This window comes from Cladophialophora bantiana, assembly GCF_000835475.1.
Source record: "Cladophialophora bantiana CBS 173.52 unplaced genomic scaffold supercont1.30, whole genome shotgun sequence".
Classification (NCBI taxonomy): domain Eukaryota; kingdom Fungi; phylum Ascomycota; class Eurotiomycetes; order Chaetothyriales; family Herpotrichiellaceae; genus Cladophialophora; species Cladophialophora bantiana.
Genome location: NW_015971604.1, coordinates 107,897 through 126,135, shown reverse-complemented (window position 1 = coordinate 126,135; position 18,239 = coordinate 107,897). Strand labels below are relative to the sequence as shown.

The following is an 18,239-nucleotide window of genomic DNA, read 5'->3' as shown; positions in this document are numbered from 1 at the left end:
GTCGTCGAGCAGATCCAATACCCTTGTTCTGCAATGCACGCTTCCACTATCTTACCTCGATTATCTTCCTCTTTACACTAAATGCGGCTACTGCAGGGCAGATCTTTACTACCTGTCAACTCGGCAGTTCGACAATAATATTGGCCTTTACCTCAGTGGCACGAACTTCGACATCAGCTACTTGCAAACTCTCCGCCTGTCATATGCCAATTCATCCGCCTATGTCGATTAGATCAAGTACCAATCATACGCTGAACTCCTCGCCATCGGCGCCACCAAGAACAGCGACTGTCCACTCTCTTTCCTCTCGATCCACCAGTCCCCGACAGGTTTCCAGAAGATGTACCTTGTCCGTTATCAATGTCAGCCCGTAGGTGGTTTCAGTGTCCCGCACGGCGCCGCGCCTCAAGGTGCAAGCACCACAGGCTTTTCACTCAGTCCCCAGGGTGCACTGTTGCATCATGAGTTCAATAGCTGTTATGCTTGCCAGAACGACGGCTTGAGCCCATTGAATTCATATCAGATATATTGGCATGCTACGGGAAGCCCTGTGGGATAAAATTGTCAGAGACCAGTTGAATCCAAGCCGGAGGTGGTTGTTCGAGGTATCAGAGCAGATGACCCCAGCTGGAATGAGACAGTGACAGCGCATGTGATGTGAAGCAGGAGACGCGGCGGCCTCTAGACTGGAATGAATCGAGGATAGATTTCTGCAGTTGCTATTATGGCGTGCCCGATTTGGTCGTCTCAGGAGGTCCAGCCTTGCGTCCTAACATTGGTGTTGCAAGCGGCTAAATGTCTCAATCCGGGTCTCGAACTGAACTGGAATCGCTCAGCCATCGGTGCTGAGATGAATTCGTACCCTACGTCAGCGGCATCTCCGCTTTACTGTGTTGCTCGACTTCCAGGTACCTTTCATTCTCTCGCTGAACCTCGCGTTCTCGCTTACCTGTATCTAGGTAGGGTTCTCCTACCCAGGTTCTAACAAAATTTAAGAACAGTAGCGTCCCGAATCGCGCTCACGTCGCATCTTCCGGTAATCGCAATCAGAAACGCAGCATTCTTGATCAGAACAGACGCCAGTAGCGGTAATAAACATCATTCTTGTCCATCTCCAAGGTCGGAAGTTGGTGAAACCGCGATGACAGAGATGAATCAACTGTTCCCTTCTCGCCAAGGCCGTCGTCGGGGCTGCTCCGAGGCGCCGGGATTGAACTTCCTCTCCTGGCGGCTCAGTTCTTCCCTCCTCGCCCACATCGTCTCCGCACCTTCAGCTTCAGAAAGCGAAACGTAACCCGGCCGTGGACGCGAGATGGAGAAATCCTGGGAGGGTGGACCCGTGCTTTAAAGACCCGCTGTCGACTTCGGGTTTCATTGCCTCTTCTTGAACATTCTCTGTTTCAATTCCATAGCTGCTCTGTTTATGAGCGCTGTCTGGGATGCGCACGAGAACTGGATGGTCAGTACATAGATCTCTCTATTGCAATCTGTTGATACTGACTATGAGGTCTTGCATAGCCAGCCATGTCGTGACCGACATATCAAGTGTAAAGTCTATGCATCCGCATTGTCAGTTTGATCTCTCACAAGTTCCCAGGCATAAAAGTCGCCGGTTCTCGGAAATGCCAGAAATGCATAGAAGCTGGACGGGAATGTCTCTTGGGCTCGCCATTACACTTTCGACCTGTCAAGTCTGTCCGGCTGAAGAGCGTAGATGGGCGCAGAGTCAAACATGACTTGAGGCATACTCCTCGCCAGGTTTGGGTGGAGCTCCCATCAGATGGTACGTTTTTCCGCTTGCAATCATTCACTTGGTTGATGTGGTGAGATACACACAGTCCGATTTGTTTCTCCTAACCACGAAATCGACAGCTCTCAAGACCTCGGTCTTGAGGTTGGACGGGCCCAATGTTCATCTTCTCCAGTTCCTGCTCTCACGGGTGAGGCTCGAGAGGATTTCAATGTTGAGCACGATCCTGCTTCGGCGGTTACTCACGACTGGAGTTCGCCACATAAGTCATCCTTGCCCCAAACGCCCCTGCAGGCCACTCTTCCACACAAAAGTCCAGGCTCACACTTTTCGTCTCGAACCCATGCCTCTATTGGGCTATCGCCAGAGCATTCTGCCGAGAGGCAATCTTTACAACACCTCTCGTCCCCTGTTCTGTTGAACGCAGTTGCCAGCATGTCCTCCCCAAAGTATGGACTCGGACCATGCTGGCCATTCAAGAACCAGCACGAAGCGCGCCTCTTACACCACTACATTGTCCACCTGTCACTCCAGGTTATTCTCCCAAAAACATCCTAGGATTCCTTACTATCTTAACTAACACCGTGTAGTTCGACTCTTGCGATAAACAGCGGCACTTTGGGAAAGAGATACCAAAAAGGGCCGCGCATTATCCTGTCATCAAGAATGCGATCTTCGCCGTGGCCTCACGGCAGATGAGCCTCCTAGCAGGGACTGATGACGACGTATCTCCTCATTATGTGAGCGAATGTCTTCGGATCCTGATTAAGGCTTTGGAAGACCCCATGGGCCATTTTGATGAGAACCTGCTGGCTGCCGTCATTCTCCTGAGAACTCATGAGGAGATGTCCGGTACGTTTTGCTGCGCCAGATTTTGCTTGATAGAGATGAGAGGCTCAAAGTTCAAATCTAGAAAACGATGAACGACGCCACCTGTTCGGCACAACGCGGATCTTAAACTCGATAGCCTCCTTCGCAGCCGACGGCGGGCTCCGTGAGTCTGCTAGCTGGGTGTCGCTCAGACAGCACATCTACATCTCCCTCACCTCCCAGCACCCACTCACTATCAACCTCACTAACTACCGCCATTCGAGCGTCTTTCATATCTCCGATGACGAATCCTGGGCGAATCGGATTATCTTCATCTTTGCACGAATACTTACCTATGTGTTTGGTGATGACAGCAGCCAGTTGTCCCTGGAGAAGTGGGCTGAGTTGGACGCCGAAGTCGCCGCCTGGGAGGTGTCTAAGCCGTGGCACTTTACACCTCTGTTCATCGAGAGCCCCGGAGTCTCTGCACTGGAGTCGAACCGGAGTCCATGGCCAGAGCTCTATGTGTGCAATCCGGCACAGGGTACGTGCCACAGTTACCTTCATTCCGCCGGTTTGGGTTTCTGATCAATGCCCTTCAGTGGTAGGACTTCAGCATTACTATTTTGCCAAGATTGTCCTAGCCATTTATGACCCTCGGCTCTCAAAGTTGAGTTTTGGATCATTGCGTTTGAGAAGGGACTCTGAAGTATGGCTTTTTTGTTTTTCTCTGTCCACCCTCTCCAGTAATGGACACTACCTGACCCCGGCTGACGCGTTCTCCGCTCGCAGTCCGTGGTCCGCGAGTGTCTTCGAATGGTGGTCGGTCTAGCGGTCAGCAATGACCATGTTCAGACCGCAATGTTCCAGGGGTCCCATATTCTTTCTGCATGTAAGTTGTTCCCTCTCCAGGACTTCATGAGCGCTGGCCCTCATCGGAACACAGGCGGCGTGTATCTGAACAATCGAGAGGAGCAGGAAGCCGCTGTCAGCTTCTTGGAACAGATGACCCGGCGCATGGGTTGGCAGACTACACACATCATTCGCGACCTCAAGGAACAGTGGCAAATCTGAACACAAAGGCTGGTAAGCATGACAAACTTGACAATTGGAAATTTGCTATATCCTCGGCATCCTCCAAAAGCAAGTAGTATGCTCGAATGAGGTTTTCTCAACCCCAAACGTCTTCCTTCCATTTGCCCGTCCTCTTGAGCCCTTCAGTCCAGCTCTTAACCTCGGAATCAGTCCATCCCTTGACCTCCCTCATCGTCTCACCTAAGCTAAACCCAACTTCTCTTGCCATCGAAGCACGGCCACAAATATAGAAGCTCGCGCTTTTCTCCTCAATCAGGCTGATTACTTCCCTGCCGTATTCTCGTACACGCTGCTGCACGTATACTTTGTCTTGTCCCTGCATTCGCGAAAAGCCTGTGACGATCTTGAATACCTCTTTTCCAACAGTAGCTTGAGCTTGCTCCAGCTCTTCACGATAGATAAAATCCTCTTGCGGCCGACGACAGCCGAAAAACAGAATCATCTGGCCGATCGGTTTTCCAATGGCGTGCAGTTTTGCACGTTCAGCGATGAAAGCCCGGAACGGGGCTATTCCCGTCCCCGCCGCAACCATAACAATAGGACAGCTGGACTGGATGGGAAGTTTGAACTTGCTTTTACGGACGTGGGCGAAGAGTTTGGTGCCTTGGAGAAGGTTGGAGGGCCCGGAAAGGTCGTATTGCTGGCGAATAGCCTTCCTAGTCTGCATTTCCCCAGCGACCAACGTAGGATGTGACTGCGAGAGGGTAAGGAGATAATTGGAAGTGACACCATAGATCTTCTCTTCACGGTTATCAGGTAAATAGTCTACTGCGACCAGGGCAGTAATAGCGGCCCTTCGAGGACTGAGGACGCTACTTGATGAGATCGAGTAATAGCGTGGCTGCATCAGAGGCAAAGCCTCTATCAAGTAAGACAGAGGCAGCTTGACCCATGGTTCGTCTGGGCTGGTGAGCCTGAGGAGACGACCAAATGTCAGGTGATTCTTCCTGAGATACGACAAGTAGAAGTCCTTGTCTTGGCCGAGTTTGAGAACGCGCGATCTTGCGTCGGGCGTCGGGGCAAACGCTGCAAATCCCTGAATAGTGCTCCGTGAAACCGGGGCGCATATCTCAAGATATCGGTGGAAGAGAGCGCGAATTGTGGTAGGGTTTGGAATTTGGAGCTTGGTCCCAGCGTCGACGGATTTGAGGCTTATGGGAGTGTCTTGACGATCATGGAGTTGAAGGACCGTAAGAAGGATTTCCACTTCTGAATCCGGGTTTGTAGGCCAGATGGCAAGATGATCGCCTGTTTTGTAGTGGATCTCTGGGTGTTCCGCCAGGTCGAGCTCCATGTGGACGCAATTTCTCTTGGAAGATTGGAAAAGTTCTCGTGGATTTGTGATTGACAACGGTCGAATGGGTGAGCACGATGCAGCGGCTTTGGGATTGTCTCTGGAATGGTTGGGTTCGCCGTGATGGAGGTCGATTGGGGTCAGAGAGTCGTCTTCGGTGACAACAATCGTAGGTTGATACTCGACGACTTGTTCTTCCATGCCCAGTGTTTTCCGGAAGACGCCAAAGAGATCGTCTTTCCATGAAAGGAAGTCCTCGTCGGTCGAACATTCTGCATCATCTGCTTTGCCCACCGGCAGAAGGAGATTCGCACTCTTTCTGTTTAGTGCTTGGACCACAACGTCAACCACGCGGTTGTAGTACTTGTAGTTGCTGTTTCCGAGACCAAAGGCAGCGTACTGCAAATTCGGGAGAGTATCCTGGAGTCCATGATTGATCCAGTCCCAAAAGCCATTGGCGTTGTCGCTGGGATCACCCTCGCCGTAGGTTGAGAGGATGAAGATTGCCAATTGCCCATCAGATAGTTGAGTGATTGACTCCGGATCGTAGTCCGAAAGATCGGCAGAGAGAGCACCGAGCCCGAACCGCGATTGTACCTCTTTTGCAAGCTGATTGGCGAAGCGTTCTGCTGTTCCGGATTGAGAGCCCCAGAAGATCACGGCTTTCTTGTGGGCCTCGGATAGTCTCTTTGCAATATTGCGCTGGGCTTGGGCTTGGGCTTGCGAGCTTGCAACCCCGTCGCGCTGTTGAGGCCGTTCAAAGTAAATGTGATAGTAAGGATCTGGCTTGTCCCACAACGCCCCTCTAGTCAGGTATCCCGTGACAATGACGGCCGCAATGGCCAAAGCCACATAATCTGCGATCGATGTGGGCTGGAGGCTTTGAGCAACGAGTCCGATGAGCTGCGGAATCGGCGGGATTTCGAAGGCCTGGGAAGCCATGGCGAAGGTTGCGAGTGGGAATTCACTGTCATGTTGGCCAAAGGGCGGAGGGCCATTTAGATATAAATGGATTCGTGAGCCTCATCAGAGATATCTGAGGAAAGATGAAGGCGGAGCAAAATTGCCTGGCAGGCAGGGTGGAATAGGTGAGCAGCGGCGTCCGTGCTACATCTGGCTGTATCTGGAGACTCGACAGAATTGGGCAGCCCGTTCCATGGCCATAGAGAGAAGTCTTGATTGGACAAGTGTCACCGAATGCCTGATGATTGAGTTTGCTTAGGCACAGTTTGATCCGGCGAAAAATTTCCTCTTGAGATGTTGATGTGGCGGGAGTAAAGCGACCGCAGGAACCGAAGGAGCCGCAGGCGAGTTCGACGATCATCAATTCCCCATCATTTCTCCGGCATCCACCGTCGACGACTTAGCCTCGGCGAAAGATTTCCATTCTAAGATTTTCCAGAATTTCGCTAGAACTTCTCTTCTCCGTCTTGACACGGAATGGACCTTATTCGAAAGCGCACCGTGCTGGAGATGGCCGGGCACGCGGTGGTCGACCAGAAGAAGATAAATATGAAGAAGCAAGGCGCGTTGCTGGATGTTGATGTCGCGGATGGTCCTGGTTGATTTGACTTGCTTCAACTTCCATACACTATCGTCTCTTCCTCAGAAAGCTCCAGTATGTACACGATGCCCGCCGCCCCTTACGCAGTCCTCCTGGGGACTTGCTGCGTCCTTTATTTCCTGGTCTATCCAGCAATCGTCTACTTTCGAGACCCCAAAGGTGAGCCAGTAATCACATCTGGATTTGGAGCCCGTTGCCAACTTACAGAGGACTTCGAAAATTTCCAACCATGACCCCGCTGTCCGGCATCTCATCTGTGCCATTCATGTTGCTGGCACACACCGGTGCTCGATCAGCTCGCTTGGTCGAACTCCACAAGAAGCACCCTATCATCCGCACTGGGCCAACTACATTGTCTTATTCGGACCCTCGAGCAATCAAGGATATCTACGGGCACAACACAAAGTGCACGAAGGATGGCTCCTATATCATCACTGCTGGCTCGCACTTCCACCTCGCCGACGTCATCGACAAGCCAGATCACGCGAGGAAACGCAAGGTTCTTTCGTCGGCGTACGCCTTGAAGAACTTGGAAGGCTGGGAACACAAGGTTGCAGACAAGACAGCCCGCATGATTGCACATTTCGACAAGTGCTGTACAGCTCCATTGAAACCCGGAAGACTCCCGGAGCCACATGAGTTGAATGTGGATTACCGAGAGTGGACTAATTACTTTACATTGGATGCTATCGCCGACATTGGCCTGTCGGAAAGACTAGGGTTTCTCGACAATGGCCACGACCGAGTCATCGGCCGCAGAACGGATGGTACCAAATACCAGTGTAATTTCCGGGAGTGCCTATATCAAAATGCTCGAAAGCAATCACTCCTGATCTGGCCTTACAAGTGGTATCCATTGATCAACAAGCTGTCCAACATGATTCCCTTCTATGGGCGTATGGGGAAGCTTGCTAGGGACTGGGACGGGATTCCTCTCGAGCTTGCCCATCGCCGACTGGAGAGATATCGCCGGGGAGAGAAGCTAGACGACTTCTTCCAGGCACTGATGGAGGACAAAAACGGACACCCCAACAACCTCGAATGGGGCGAGATTGTGGCCGAAGTGAGTATCATGATGAACGCAGGAAGTGCCACAACTGCAATTGCAATGGCAAATGTCCTGTATCAACTGCTTAAGAATCCTGGAGTGATGAAAAAGCTGGTGGAAGAGCTTGATGCTGCACTCGACGACGAGGACATGCAAGCCGTGGTTCCTTACGATCGGGTGAAGCATCTGCCGTACCTGAGAGCTTGTTTGGACGAGTCGTTGCGACTATTTCCACCAACTCCCCACGCACTTCCCCGTGAGACTCCCCCGGAAGGTCTGAGCATCTTGGACGACTATATTCCTGGCGGGGTCTCGGTCGGCATGTCGGCCCTTGTCGCTCACAGAAATGAAGAACATTTCCCTCAGGCCGACAAGTACATCCCTGAAAGGTGGCTCGGCGAAGAAGGCAAGAATCTTCAACCCTACTTCCTTGCCTTCTCTGCCGGTGCGCGGGGATGCATTGGTCGCAACATCTCTTACTTGGAGCAAACAGTGGTATTGGCTTCAATGCTCCGTAGATACGAGTTTGCACTACCTCATATACATTGGGAGATCGAGAGGCTGGAGACCATGAACTGGCTGTTAGGGGAGATGCCCGTCAAGATCTGGAGGCGAGAGCCGAAATCTACCTGACGAATTTTGCAGCGAATTACACTGTCCCATAGACCATTTTGTATCTATTGAAGGATAATGGAAAGATTGAGAGTCGTCCATCAGGCGAAAGACGTGCTCTTACTGTCCGAGTGTCATCCCTCATCCTTAGTTATTCGCGCAAACATGGCCATGTTAATCCCGCATCGTGCTGAAGGAGCCCAGATTCTCTTCGAACAGTCTACCGACTGTATTACCAAGGCAATGTATCTCAGAGAAACGCAGACAGAATTTCTACAAATTCCGCGGAGAGCCGCAGGATTGGGACGCCAAACTTATTGCGAACCAATATTCTCATACCCATCCATAGCGGCCATTACAGGACCTACCGATGGTCTAGAGTGAAAAGAGAGCAAGACAAGGCCTTGCCGGAGGTGGCCTTCCGATGGGCAGATGTCGATGCCGACAAGCTGTGCTGGAAGGCAAAGTCTTGGGAAAGGATTTCCCATCCCCTCATCTCAACAGAGCCATCTTTCTCCGTGTTGTAGTGCGCGGCGAATTCCGGCTGGGGTATAGACTGGCTTGACCATCTGCCGCCTCCACCCCACGGGGTTTTTAGGAACCATCTTTCTCCGCCAGCGTGCCTTGGGTGCTCGCTGGTGGTGCGGCCACTGTGGACCATAACGCCGGCGTTCAGACGAGGATCATAATAGTTTCGAGCCGTGAGAACTATGGAGACAAAAAGTATTAAAGGATCACAAATTCTCTCCAAGAGACATGTCTCCCCGTCGACTCAACGATCACATATCGTGAGGCCGGTTCTCCAAAACTCTATCTCTGATCTTCGCCTCTCTGTCTCTTCCTGTACCAGACCAATTCTCCTGTTTCCAGCATGTTCGAAAAGTCGGTCGAGAAATATGCTGCCGACCAAGTCGAGGCGGTCGATCGCAGGAAGAGCACTTCGGAAGAAGTCACCGAACTCAGCGGCATCGAGGCAACTGCAGCGTCCAAAGCGGCATGGCTATTCTCCATTACCGTCTCGGTGGGAGGTTTCCTGTTCGGTATGTCCCTACGTGATCGTTTCGCGAGACATCATTTCACACTAACACCCGATCCAGGATACGACACTGGGTACATCTCCTCGGTCCTCGTTTCAATTGGAAAGGCGCTCGGCCATGAACTGAGCTCGAATGAGCAAGAACTCGTCACGTCCTTGACCAGTGGAGGAGCCCTGGTGGGAGCTGTGTTTGCTGGCCTCATAGCTGACCGTTTCGGCCGCAAGTGGCCCATCTGGAGTGCCTGTCTGCTCTTCGTGATTGGGACTGTCCTCCAGACCTGCGCCTATCATCTGGTCCAGTTCGCAGTTGGCCGTTTTGTAGTTGGCCTGGGGGTCGGTTCCGCGGCAATGGTTTGCCCGCTTTACAGTAAGTTTTCAGACGTACAGATTGCACAATGCTAACCGTTGAGTAGTCGGCGAACTGGCACCTGCCAAATATCGAGGCCGAATGATCGCCTTCAACAACATGAGCGTCACCTTTGGCCAACTAGTTGCTTCTGCTATCGGAGCAGGCTTTCAACATGTCCATGGTGGGGGTTGGCGAGCAACTGTTGCCATTGGAGCCGCACCTCCCATTGCACTTGCTGGGCTGCTTCTGCTGTGCCCAGAGTCGCCCCGCCAGTTAGTCTCCCATAGAAAACATGAGGCTGCAGAGGGCGTCTTACTGCAAATTTATCCCACCTCCACTAGCGACCAACGGCAAGCCAAGATCAAATCCATCGAATTGTCGCTCCAGGAAGCAACCATGGCCATGTCCGAGGAGTCGCTCTGGTTAACGCTCAAGCGTATCTTCACCACTCCAGCAACTGGGCGCGCTGTCCTTACCGCTTGCATTGTTATGGCTATTAGCCAATTAGGTGGCTTCAACACTGTAAGTGCTCCTCAGGTGCTGCCAGAGAAGTAATCCATTCCTGACTCTAGTAAATCACAGCTCATGTACTATGCTGCCACGCTTTTCAAGATCGTGGGTTTTACTAATGCCACGGCGGTCGCCATCACCGTCTCTGGCACCAACTTCGTCTTCTCGATTGTCAATCTCGTTCTTGTCGACAAGTTTGGCCGCCGGGCGCTCCTTACCGTCACTGTTCTTGGTATGTCGATCTGCATGATGATTGCCGCCGTCTCATTCCACTACATCCCCATCAACAAGGACCTAGTTGTGGAATCCGACCATATCGGTTGGCCGGCGACTCTCGTGCTCGTTGCCATCATCGTATACGTGGCGTGCTTTTCGTCTGGAGTGGCTACGATCGCGTGGATCGGGACTGAGTTGATTCCTCTCGAAGTCCGAGCTATTGGAACCATGCTGGTAAGTTCTTGCTCTGTCCAATCGTCTGCACTGCATCGAGCGGCTGATAGCCTGGGGCTCAGAATACCGTGACATGCTGGAGCACCAACATCATCATTGCTTCAACCTTCCTTTCCATCATGAAAAGCGCGAGACCGGTTGGAACCTTCGGCTTGTATTCAGCAATATGTTTCGTGGGCTGGCTGTTCATTGTTTTCTGCTACCCAGAGTGCAAGGGCATGCCACTGGAGACGGTCCGGGAGGTCTTCAAGACTGGATTTGGCGTCAGGTATTCAAAGCGGTGGCAGAGGGAACACAAGCATCTCGCCAAGGTCAGCACACATACTCCCTTCGGCCATTAGCTGGGTCTGGACTCGGTAGGTCTATAAAATCATGACGGATGAGGGCGCGTGCTGAGTGTTATTACGAAAGAGATGCGGTGCAGGAAGGTCGCCACTAGCCTAATTAAGTTAGAGAGGATGAGTCTTGTCACTACGACGACCTGTCTCGCTGTTTAGTTGTCACCTTTCGGAACCCATCGGTGTTAATACTTCGGATACCGAGTCGTGGGTACCAGCTAGCCCCTCTATTATCCAAGCTAATGGGACTTACGCAGGGTTTCACACGCAGAGAGGCCATGAATGCGTTCATCCGTCTATAATTGACCTCCATGACGGCGTCATCTGTAATGAGTCCTTGCGAGGGTTCCCACGACTTCTCGTTCCCTCTAGTCTCCATCATGGCGCACGCTTTCTCGAACTAGTCCTTTGCTTCCATCATTTCGCCGATCTTCTTCATCAACACGCTCGTATCCGAGAATACTCTCAGCAATTCCACTTTCAGCTCCCCAGCATTGTCCTCACTCGCGGTGATCCACGTGGCAAAGTCCGTTGTCACCTCCTCCCCAGTCTTCAAGATGCTCGTTAGTTTCCCTGTGAACACCGTCTCCGTCTTCCCTTCCGGTGGAGAAGGCATCATGAAGACACGGTCGAGGTAATGTTGCAGATCCACAACGGGCCCATTGGTCGGGTGGATCATGTCGTCGTGCAGTTTTCTCAAGGCTACTTCGCCCGTGGAAGGCTCAGGGGCGACGTGCAGGGTACCATCTGGGTGGAAGGCGGTGACGTATTTGTAATCGGTCGAAGGCTGGTCCCAGGATTTGAGGATTGTGAGGATGACATTAAGAACGGGGTCGGGGATAGAAGAGGCATTGGCGAAGGTGTAGGGGTCGCGGTTGTACATTATGACTAGAGCACTGATGGTCTGAATGCGTTCGTGGATCGGTCTGAAGCGATTAGGGATACTGCTTTTGTTAAGGAGTTTGAGTAGAGGTTGACAACGACCAAGGGGTCGATGTCGTTCACTTTAAAGCATTTCGACCTTGGAAGTTGGCCTGAACTTCTCCTCATCTCGCTTAAAAAGCGCAACGCCCGACCAATACTAGAGGCGTCCGTCTTGGTCAGGCGCGGTGTGACTTTGCATTGGACGTACAGGGCCCTCGGCAGACTGGAGATGCCACACACAATGTGTAGCTGACTCTTCTACCGCAAGACCGTTGTCGATCTGAGGCTGAGCTGAATGTTCAATTTACCTCAGCTAAGTTGCGGGCTTGAACAATTTGGAATGCTTTGTCCAGCCTTGTTGACATCGAGAAGTCCGAACTGAATGCCTAAGGAACCATATTCATTTATATTCATTTACTCTGCCCCTCAGAGCCCGAAGCAAAAGACGAAATAGCACAGTCAGACCAAACAGTCATCACAGCAAACCTAAAGTCGTCTCGCTGTCAGATTGGGGTGGACCTTCACTCATAAGCAGTATTTCATTTACCTTTGGGGATAGTGCTGCTCTGTCCTTGATCTAAACTACTGGCAATATGACAGTGGCGGCGTCGGCATCATCGAGAAACTCTCAAGGTACACATTTCCAGGGGAGTGGTTGCGGTTGGGACCGCGAGAGGCAGGACGACAAGGGCGACAACCTAGGAAACCAGATGAGCACATGCCAGGAATTGCACCACTCCATCTCGGGAAGCACATCCTCGGCATGCTGGAGCACGTACGAAGATTATCGGTCGAGGAAACCCCGCCGCTTAGCAAGATTTTATTAATATACGAGTTCCAGGCGTGGCTGGATTGGACGAACAAACACGGGAAAGGCCAAGTCACGGCCTCATGACCACCTCGACGCTTGTTGCTTTTACTAACCCGCTTGGTACGATGAGCGCATCCTCCGAGTTTGGTCTTCATTCTCCTCTCCAGCCCTCACAGTGAACTCAGACACAGAGTCCATGTCGGGAAAGGGTTCCGTGGCAGGTCAGGGGGAGAGGGGCAGCTCTGGCAGTCTTAGTTTAGGCAGGACAAGTTCTTGAACCCCTCGGTGGCTGGAGGGTGCTAAAATGGGTTACCAAGAGAGACTCGAATAGTTCGAATAGATTGGAAACCGTGTCAAGCGAGATAAGAGGAAGGGGAGAAGGAGAGGGGGAAAAAAGACAAATCATGTCGGTATCGTGTCTATAGCCATTCACACGACTCATCCTTCGTTTCATCATCACCGCCCTGACATCGAGATAAACGCTTGCCAGCTCGGAGCCCTAACATTACTGTCGCACCATGTTCACACCTTCTCGACATTGACTGAACGCCTCTTCTCCATCGCTTCAAATGTCTCAATATCATTGATATCTCCGATGATGGTTCCCCGTCTCTCGTCAACGTAGCCGATCTTGGTCTCACGGAATCCGTCCAATTCTTTCTTGCAGACCGTATTCAAGTAGATGGGGAAGATGAAGCTAACAAAAAACCCGGCCAAAGGCACGCACATGGCCTTGTGATAGGTCATGTGGTCAGCCGCAAGACCTGTGAGAGCGGGGAACAAGGCACCGCCCGAGACGCTCGCCACAATCCAGGATGATCCTCTCTTCGTGTGTCGTCCCAATCCACGGATGGAGAGAGTAAAAATGGTCGGGAAGACGCAGGACTCAAAGAAGAGCACCAAGGAGAGGAAGGCAACACCCGCTTCTCCTGAGATACCTATCGCCAATGAAATGAAAACCATGATCATGGTCATGAACAGCATGAGAACCAGACGTGGCTTGACGAACATGAACAATCCTGCTGCAGCAAATCGTCCAATGGCGAACAGTGATTGACCGATGGCATAACGGTCAGAAGCCGCAGCCTCGGAGAGTCCAGCAGATTCCTGAGAATATCTGATGAATTGGGAAGCAACTGCGACCTGGGCGCCAACGTATGTAAATTGTGCGGCAACCCCGAAGAACAGCTTGTATTGCTTCGAGAGTGGCTTCTCTTGGTATCCAGTCAAGTCAGAGCATTGCTCGGCCTGAAGAGCCATGTCGGCATCTGTGACCTCCGGGAGAGGGCTGAAGAAGAAGACGACTGCAAGACAGAAGACGAAGGCTGCAATGCCTACGTAAGTCCATTGAACGTGTGATAGGTCGGTCGCATGCGTATCCTTGAAGAAGACGCGAGAAGCCAGAAGAGGAGCCACAACAGAACCGACAGCCTGGAAAGACTGTGAGAGCTCAAGACGGAACTCGGACAATCTTGGGGGTCCGCAGGTCGCGATGAAGGGGTTGGCAGATGTCTCCAGCGTAGAAAGGCCAGACCCTACGATAAACAGAGAACCACAGAAGCCGCCAAAGGATTTGTACACTGCCGAGGGCCAAAACATCAGGGCGCCGATGCCGTAGATGCATAGACCGGTGATGAAGGTCCAGCGACTGCAAAGTCATGTTAGTCTCAACTCATCTTGACATAGCCACAAACCAACTCTTTCAAAGGTGAAACAGTCGTTCCGGAAGGAGGACTTACTAGCCAAATCTGCGGACAATCCAGCCAGAATATGTCAGAGGTCCAATGAAATACGCTCCGAAATATGCTCCTTGAAGACCGCCTGCCTTAGCAGCAGTGATGTTGAGTGACGTTTGGAACTTCGCGTTTAGCACATCGAGGAGGCCATATGCGAAGCCCCACAGGAAGAAGAGGATGGTGACCAGAGTGATAGGGAAGATAGATTGTCTGACCGTAAGAGCCGAGGCGCCGGTCAAGCCCCTGTTGGCCACACTCTTACGTTGCTGGCTGGCTATTGCCTCAGCATTGGATGGTTGACGCTCGACCGAGTCGTGGTCCATGATCGCGATAGATGTATTGGTACTTCCAATGACAGTATGGTATGGCTTTCAGTTTGTATAAACGAGACCCACAGAGGGAGTATCGACCAGCTCTGAAAACAGTCACCGGACGAACAGATGGGCAGTAGAGATATATGTAGCTCGAAGGCGGGGAAAGTGATCGAGGGAGAAGTTCGTCACAAAGGGTCTCGCGAAAGCCTAATGATCAAGAATCTGGATTGGGGACGAATGCTGTTGATCGTGATGGATGGGTAGAGTTGCTGGGAGCATGAGTGGCCATCTTATATACATCCCCGCGAGGGCCATATCTATCGTTGGTTGAGAGAATTAACATTCTGTCAGAGCTTCGCAAGCCCTCTGGGTTGGATGCCTCTCAGAGCGGGTGTTGATTTACTGTGGTGCAGACTTAATGCGAGCGCCTGACAAGAAATCGAGTTTGGCCGACCAGCCTTTTGGGCGAACCTGGCCTGTTCCAGCGAGGTTGCCTGCAAATCGCTCCATATCGGTGACAATTATGTCGTGCCCCAGACCGAAGTGGAGAAGTCGACCATCCCTCGAACCACAAGTGTTGCCCAGCCTGCTCCCTTCTCATGTCAATTCGAGCGAGCCATGTTGATTGGGTAGAAGGTGCAGGGCAGACCCAGGCTACCGACCGGAACGGCGAAACTATTCCCCTGCTCCAGGAGGCTTCGGCCCTTTTCCAAGCTCGAGTTTCTCCGAACCACACCGCATGCTCGTGTGGCTCCTCTTCTTCCCCAAGACATTGCACAAGCTGGCAAGCTATTTGTCCAATCAGAGGTCGCAGACTAGCTACAAGGAATTCCACGCCAGGTAATGGACGATCTCCTCGAGACTGCATTCCGGACCTCAGCCCTGGGGCATCGCTTGGCTGTCGGGCCTGGAGACCGACCAACGCCGGAGCAGGAGCGAGACGGAGCACAATCAATCGCGACCAAGGTCTCCTTCGGCCATTATCTGCAGGAATTGGCGACGGCGTCTAGACGTGGGCGACAGAACACTGAGAGGGGCCATAAGACGATGACTTTGCGACGCTGTACTCGTCTCACAAGCATAAGCCAACACCCGGACACCAGCTTTCAAGCCACTCGAGTATCGACTTGCCATTACTGCATCCCGTTATAGAAGGTTCTGCCAGCCTGGACGAGTGTTTCTAACGGTAATGGGACATGAGACGTGCCAAGTGCGTCATTATGACTATCGAAAAGCTGGGTCGCGCTAGAGTACTGAACTTCGCCCGGGGCTCCATCCGCAGGCCTGAAAGGCGCTAATATGATTGCTAGAAGGCGCCTAGAAGGAGTCTTGAAGAAGTTTGCGGAGAATCAAGACCCTTACTGGATAAAGGGAGAATAGTGTGAGTCTGGCAAACTCTGTGAGTCTGTCTCTGTCGACATTCTGATTCACCCCTGGCAGCCAGGCGGTATTTGATTTCTGCGTTACCTGCTTTGCGGGTACAGCAAGACAGAGGACGCAGAATATCAATGTCTGCAGGCTCGCATGGAGGGGGCGATCCTTTTCATCGGGCCATGGCCATGCGCATCCAATGTTGGTTTGGTTAGAGCGAGACTTAGAGGTCCCTGAAGACGTTGTCCATTCCAAGCGGGGCGAGGGGTTGCATCGCGCCACTGAAAGCGTTGGCGGCGCGAGATATCTCAAATCGATGGGAGCTGGAAGAGGGATCTCCCTGATAGCTGCAGGGTGCAATTAAGCTGGGGTCGAATCATTGAGATGAGAGGAGGCTATGTGTTGCTCAGAGTCATGACTCTTTCTATCTCTGGTGAACCACTTTAGACCGGATTGGTGACAAGGATGGCGCAATATTATTATGCGACAAACCGACCGACTGAGTCCATGTAAGGGTAGAGTCGCAGGAGGTGCTTCGATCCTCAGAACGTGGGGGGATTTGTTGAAAGGCCTACTCCTCCTGCTGTCTTTTTCGATTTCTTTGTTAGGCGGCCGTCTTCCTCGTCCGTGCTCTTCCTCTTTGCCTTTTTCTGCAACGTGTCTTCTTTTGGAGCAATGAATGCCTGTTCTCGCTGCCGTTGCTTCTCTTCCTTCTTTGCTCTCTGCTTTTCGTGCCGTTCCTGTTCTCGGGCCCTCTCTTTGGCCTGCTTAGCAAGAAAATATTCACCACTCTCAAGCTGCAAATCAATTTTGCTCTTCTCCTGCGGTGGCGGAAAGGGTGTATAGACCTTCTTGGACTTGTCGGTGACCTTGCGGGGAACCCGTCTCTTGCTCAGAGTCTTCTTCTTGAAGTTTGGTAAGAACCTATCCCAGCTTTCATTCTTTAGAGCAGGGTCTTTCGCCAGCTCCCTCTTGATCATAAGTTCTTTGACATGGTATATAGGATGGATGTTGTTCATGCAATCTTCAACAACTCTTCTCACTTCTTTAAGACCCTTGTAGCCGCCCATAGCGCTGACGGTGTTGCCCTGGACGAGGAGGTACGTATTGGTGAGGAGTTCGAGAGCCTTCAGTGTAGAGCCATTCGGTCCAAGAAGGCGCTGACGGCGTTTGACGAATCTCTCCTTGTTGCGAACCAGATTTCTGATTTTGATGATATCGCAGGCCATGTCGTCCTGGAGGATCTTTATGGCCTAGAACACCTGTTAGACCAGATGGCATTTGTCCAAAGCAAGACTTACTTGCGGAGCAGGTACACTCCGGGCCAGCAACTTGATGAGGTCTCGGGCATCGAGAATTGCGGCAGGATCAAAGGTTTTCCTGGTGGTGCGGACTTCCATGCGACCTTCGACCAAATCGAGTGTGCATGCGATTCCTCTCTTCTCCAATGCTTTCGTGACCAAGGGCCAGGCCTGCTTTAAATACAATTCCCGGTATTTTGGGAATAGACACACGAAAGACGATTCTTCTGCGAATGTACCGCCGACATTGTGTTCCGGCTTGAATTCTTCAACCTGGGCCAAGTTAGCGAAGGCAAGAGAATGACGAGAAACTCGGACCTTCCACTTGTCTATGTCATCCGTGTCCCACGGTTTATCTTTCTTGTGCGTTGAAGGCATGAGTGCGGCTAGCAATAGGTAGTGCAAGGTCGTGCGCAATGTCGCAAAGCAATAGCCAAGTCTGCAAGTCTTGGAGAAATGAAGACGCGGAAATTCGCTTGAGAGAATGCCAAGCCGGGACAAAAACTACCTTTGACGAGGCTCCGAAAATGCGTAAGGCTAATAGGCTGGAGTCGGATGAGCATTCAAAGGTGCTAGGAATCTCGCGAGGAATTAGTCAAGCGGTAAGGCACCAATCCTTCTCAGCACTCCGTACAAAAATGTATCATGACCACAAAGCTAACGCATCCCTTTCAAAGTTGACATAATGTGTTGGATGTCCACGGACCACCGCTACCTAGCACTGTGTCACTCCTTGAGCCCACCCCACTCGACTCTAATCGTAAGTAATATACATCGCTGACGGCAGAGAGGGGATTCCATATCACAACCGCAAATACCATCGACGACGGTACTAGATGCTCCTGCAGCTAGTCACCAATTCCTCACTGTTTGTCATGGCCGTTCCCGCTCCCTCTTGTCCTCCTCTATTTGCTCGAATGCTGTTG

The 18,239-nt window shown here is 51.9% G+C and overlaps 7 protein-coding genes across 7 annotated transcripts; 3 read left to right on the top strand and 4 right to left on the bottom strand.

The window, feature by feature from the left end:
• Window positions 1-2,185: 2,185 nt before the first annotated feature.
• Window positions 2,186-3,634, top strand: Z519_12499 (uncharacterized protein; the record flags this gene model as incomplete). The annotated part of the gene is made up of 6 exons (XM_016770205.1): window positions 2,186-2,284; window positions 2,341-2,602; window positions 2,664-3,104; window positions 3,163-3,269; window positions 3,353-3,452; window positions 3,507-3,634. The coding sequence occupies 6 exons, from the start codon at window positions 2,186-2,188 to the stop codon at window positions 3,632-3,634; spliced, it is 1,137 nt and encodes a 378-aa protein (XP_016613547.1).
• A 97-nt stretch (window positions 3,635-3,731) lies between these two features.
• Z519_12498 (uncharacterized protein) lies at window positions 3,732-5,891 on the bottom strand (the record flags this gene model as incomplete). The annotated part of the gene is made up of 1 exon (XM_016770204.1): window positions 3,732-5,891. One exon carries the CDS (start codon window positions 5,889-5,891, stop codon window positions 3,732-3,734), a length of 2,160 nt encoding a protein of 719 aa, XP_016613546.1.
• Window positions 5,892-6,742: 851 nt separating this feature from the next.
• On the top strand, window positions 6,743-8,194 carry Z519_12497 (uncharacterized protein; the record flags this gene model as incomplete). The annotated part of the gene is made up of 1 exon (XM_016770203.1): window positions 6,743-8,194. The coding sequence occupies one exon, from the start codon at window positions 6,743-6,745 to the stop codon at window positions 8,192-8,194; it is 1,452 nt and encodes a 483-aa protein (XP_016613545.1).
• Window positions 8,195-9,044: 850 nt separating this feature from the next.
• Window positions 9,045-10,859, top strand: Z519_12496 (uncharacterized protein; the record flags this gene model as incomplete). Its single annotated transcript, XM_016770202.1, has 5 exons — window positions 9,045-9,213; window positions 9,271-9,576; window positions 9,623-10,080; window positions 10,141-10,518; window positions 10,581-10,859. 5 exons carry the CDS (start codon window positions 9,045-9,047, stop codon window positions 10,857-10,859), a joined length of 1,590 nt encoding a protein of 529 aa, XP_016613544.1.
• A 397-nt stretch (window positions 10,860-11,256) lies between these two features.
• Z519_12495 (uncharacterized protein) lies at window positions 11,257-11,739 on the bottom strand (the record flags this gene model as incomplete). Its single annotated transcript, XM_016770201.1, has 1 exon — window positions 11,257-11,739. One exon carries the CDS (start codon window positions 11,737-11,739, stop codon window positions 11,257-11,259), a length of 483 nt encoding a protein of 160 aa, XP_016613543.1.
• A 1,374-nt stretch (window positions 11,740-13,113) lies between these two features.
• Window positions 13,114-14,650, bottom strand: Z519_12494 (uncharacterized protein; the record flags this gene model as incomplete). Its single annotated transcript, XM_016770200.1, has 2 exons — window positions 13,114-14,239; window positions 14,331-14,650. 2 exons carry the CDS (start codon window positions 14,648-14,650, stop codon window positions 13,114-13,116), a joined length of 1,446 nt encoding a protein of 481 aa, XP_016613542.1.
• A 1,904-nt stretch (window positions 14,651-16,554) lies between these two features.
• Window positions 16,555-17,691, bottom strand: Z519_12493 (uncharacterized protein; the record flags this gene model as incomplete). Its single annotated transcript, XM_016770199.1, has 3 exons — window positions 16,555-17,265; window positions 17,314-17,586; window positions 17,632-17,691. The coding sequence occupies 3 exons, from the start codon at window positions 17,689-17,691 to the stop codon at window positions 16,555-16,557; spliced, it is 1,044 nt and encodes a 347-aa protein (XP_016613541.1).
• Between the last annotated feature and the right edge of the window lie 548 nt (window positions 17,692-18,239).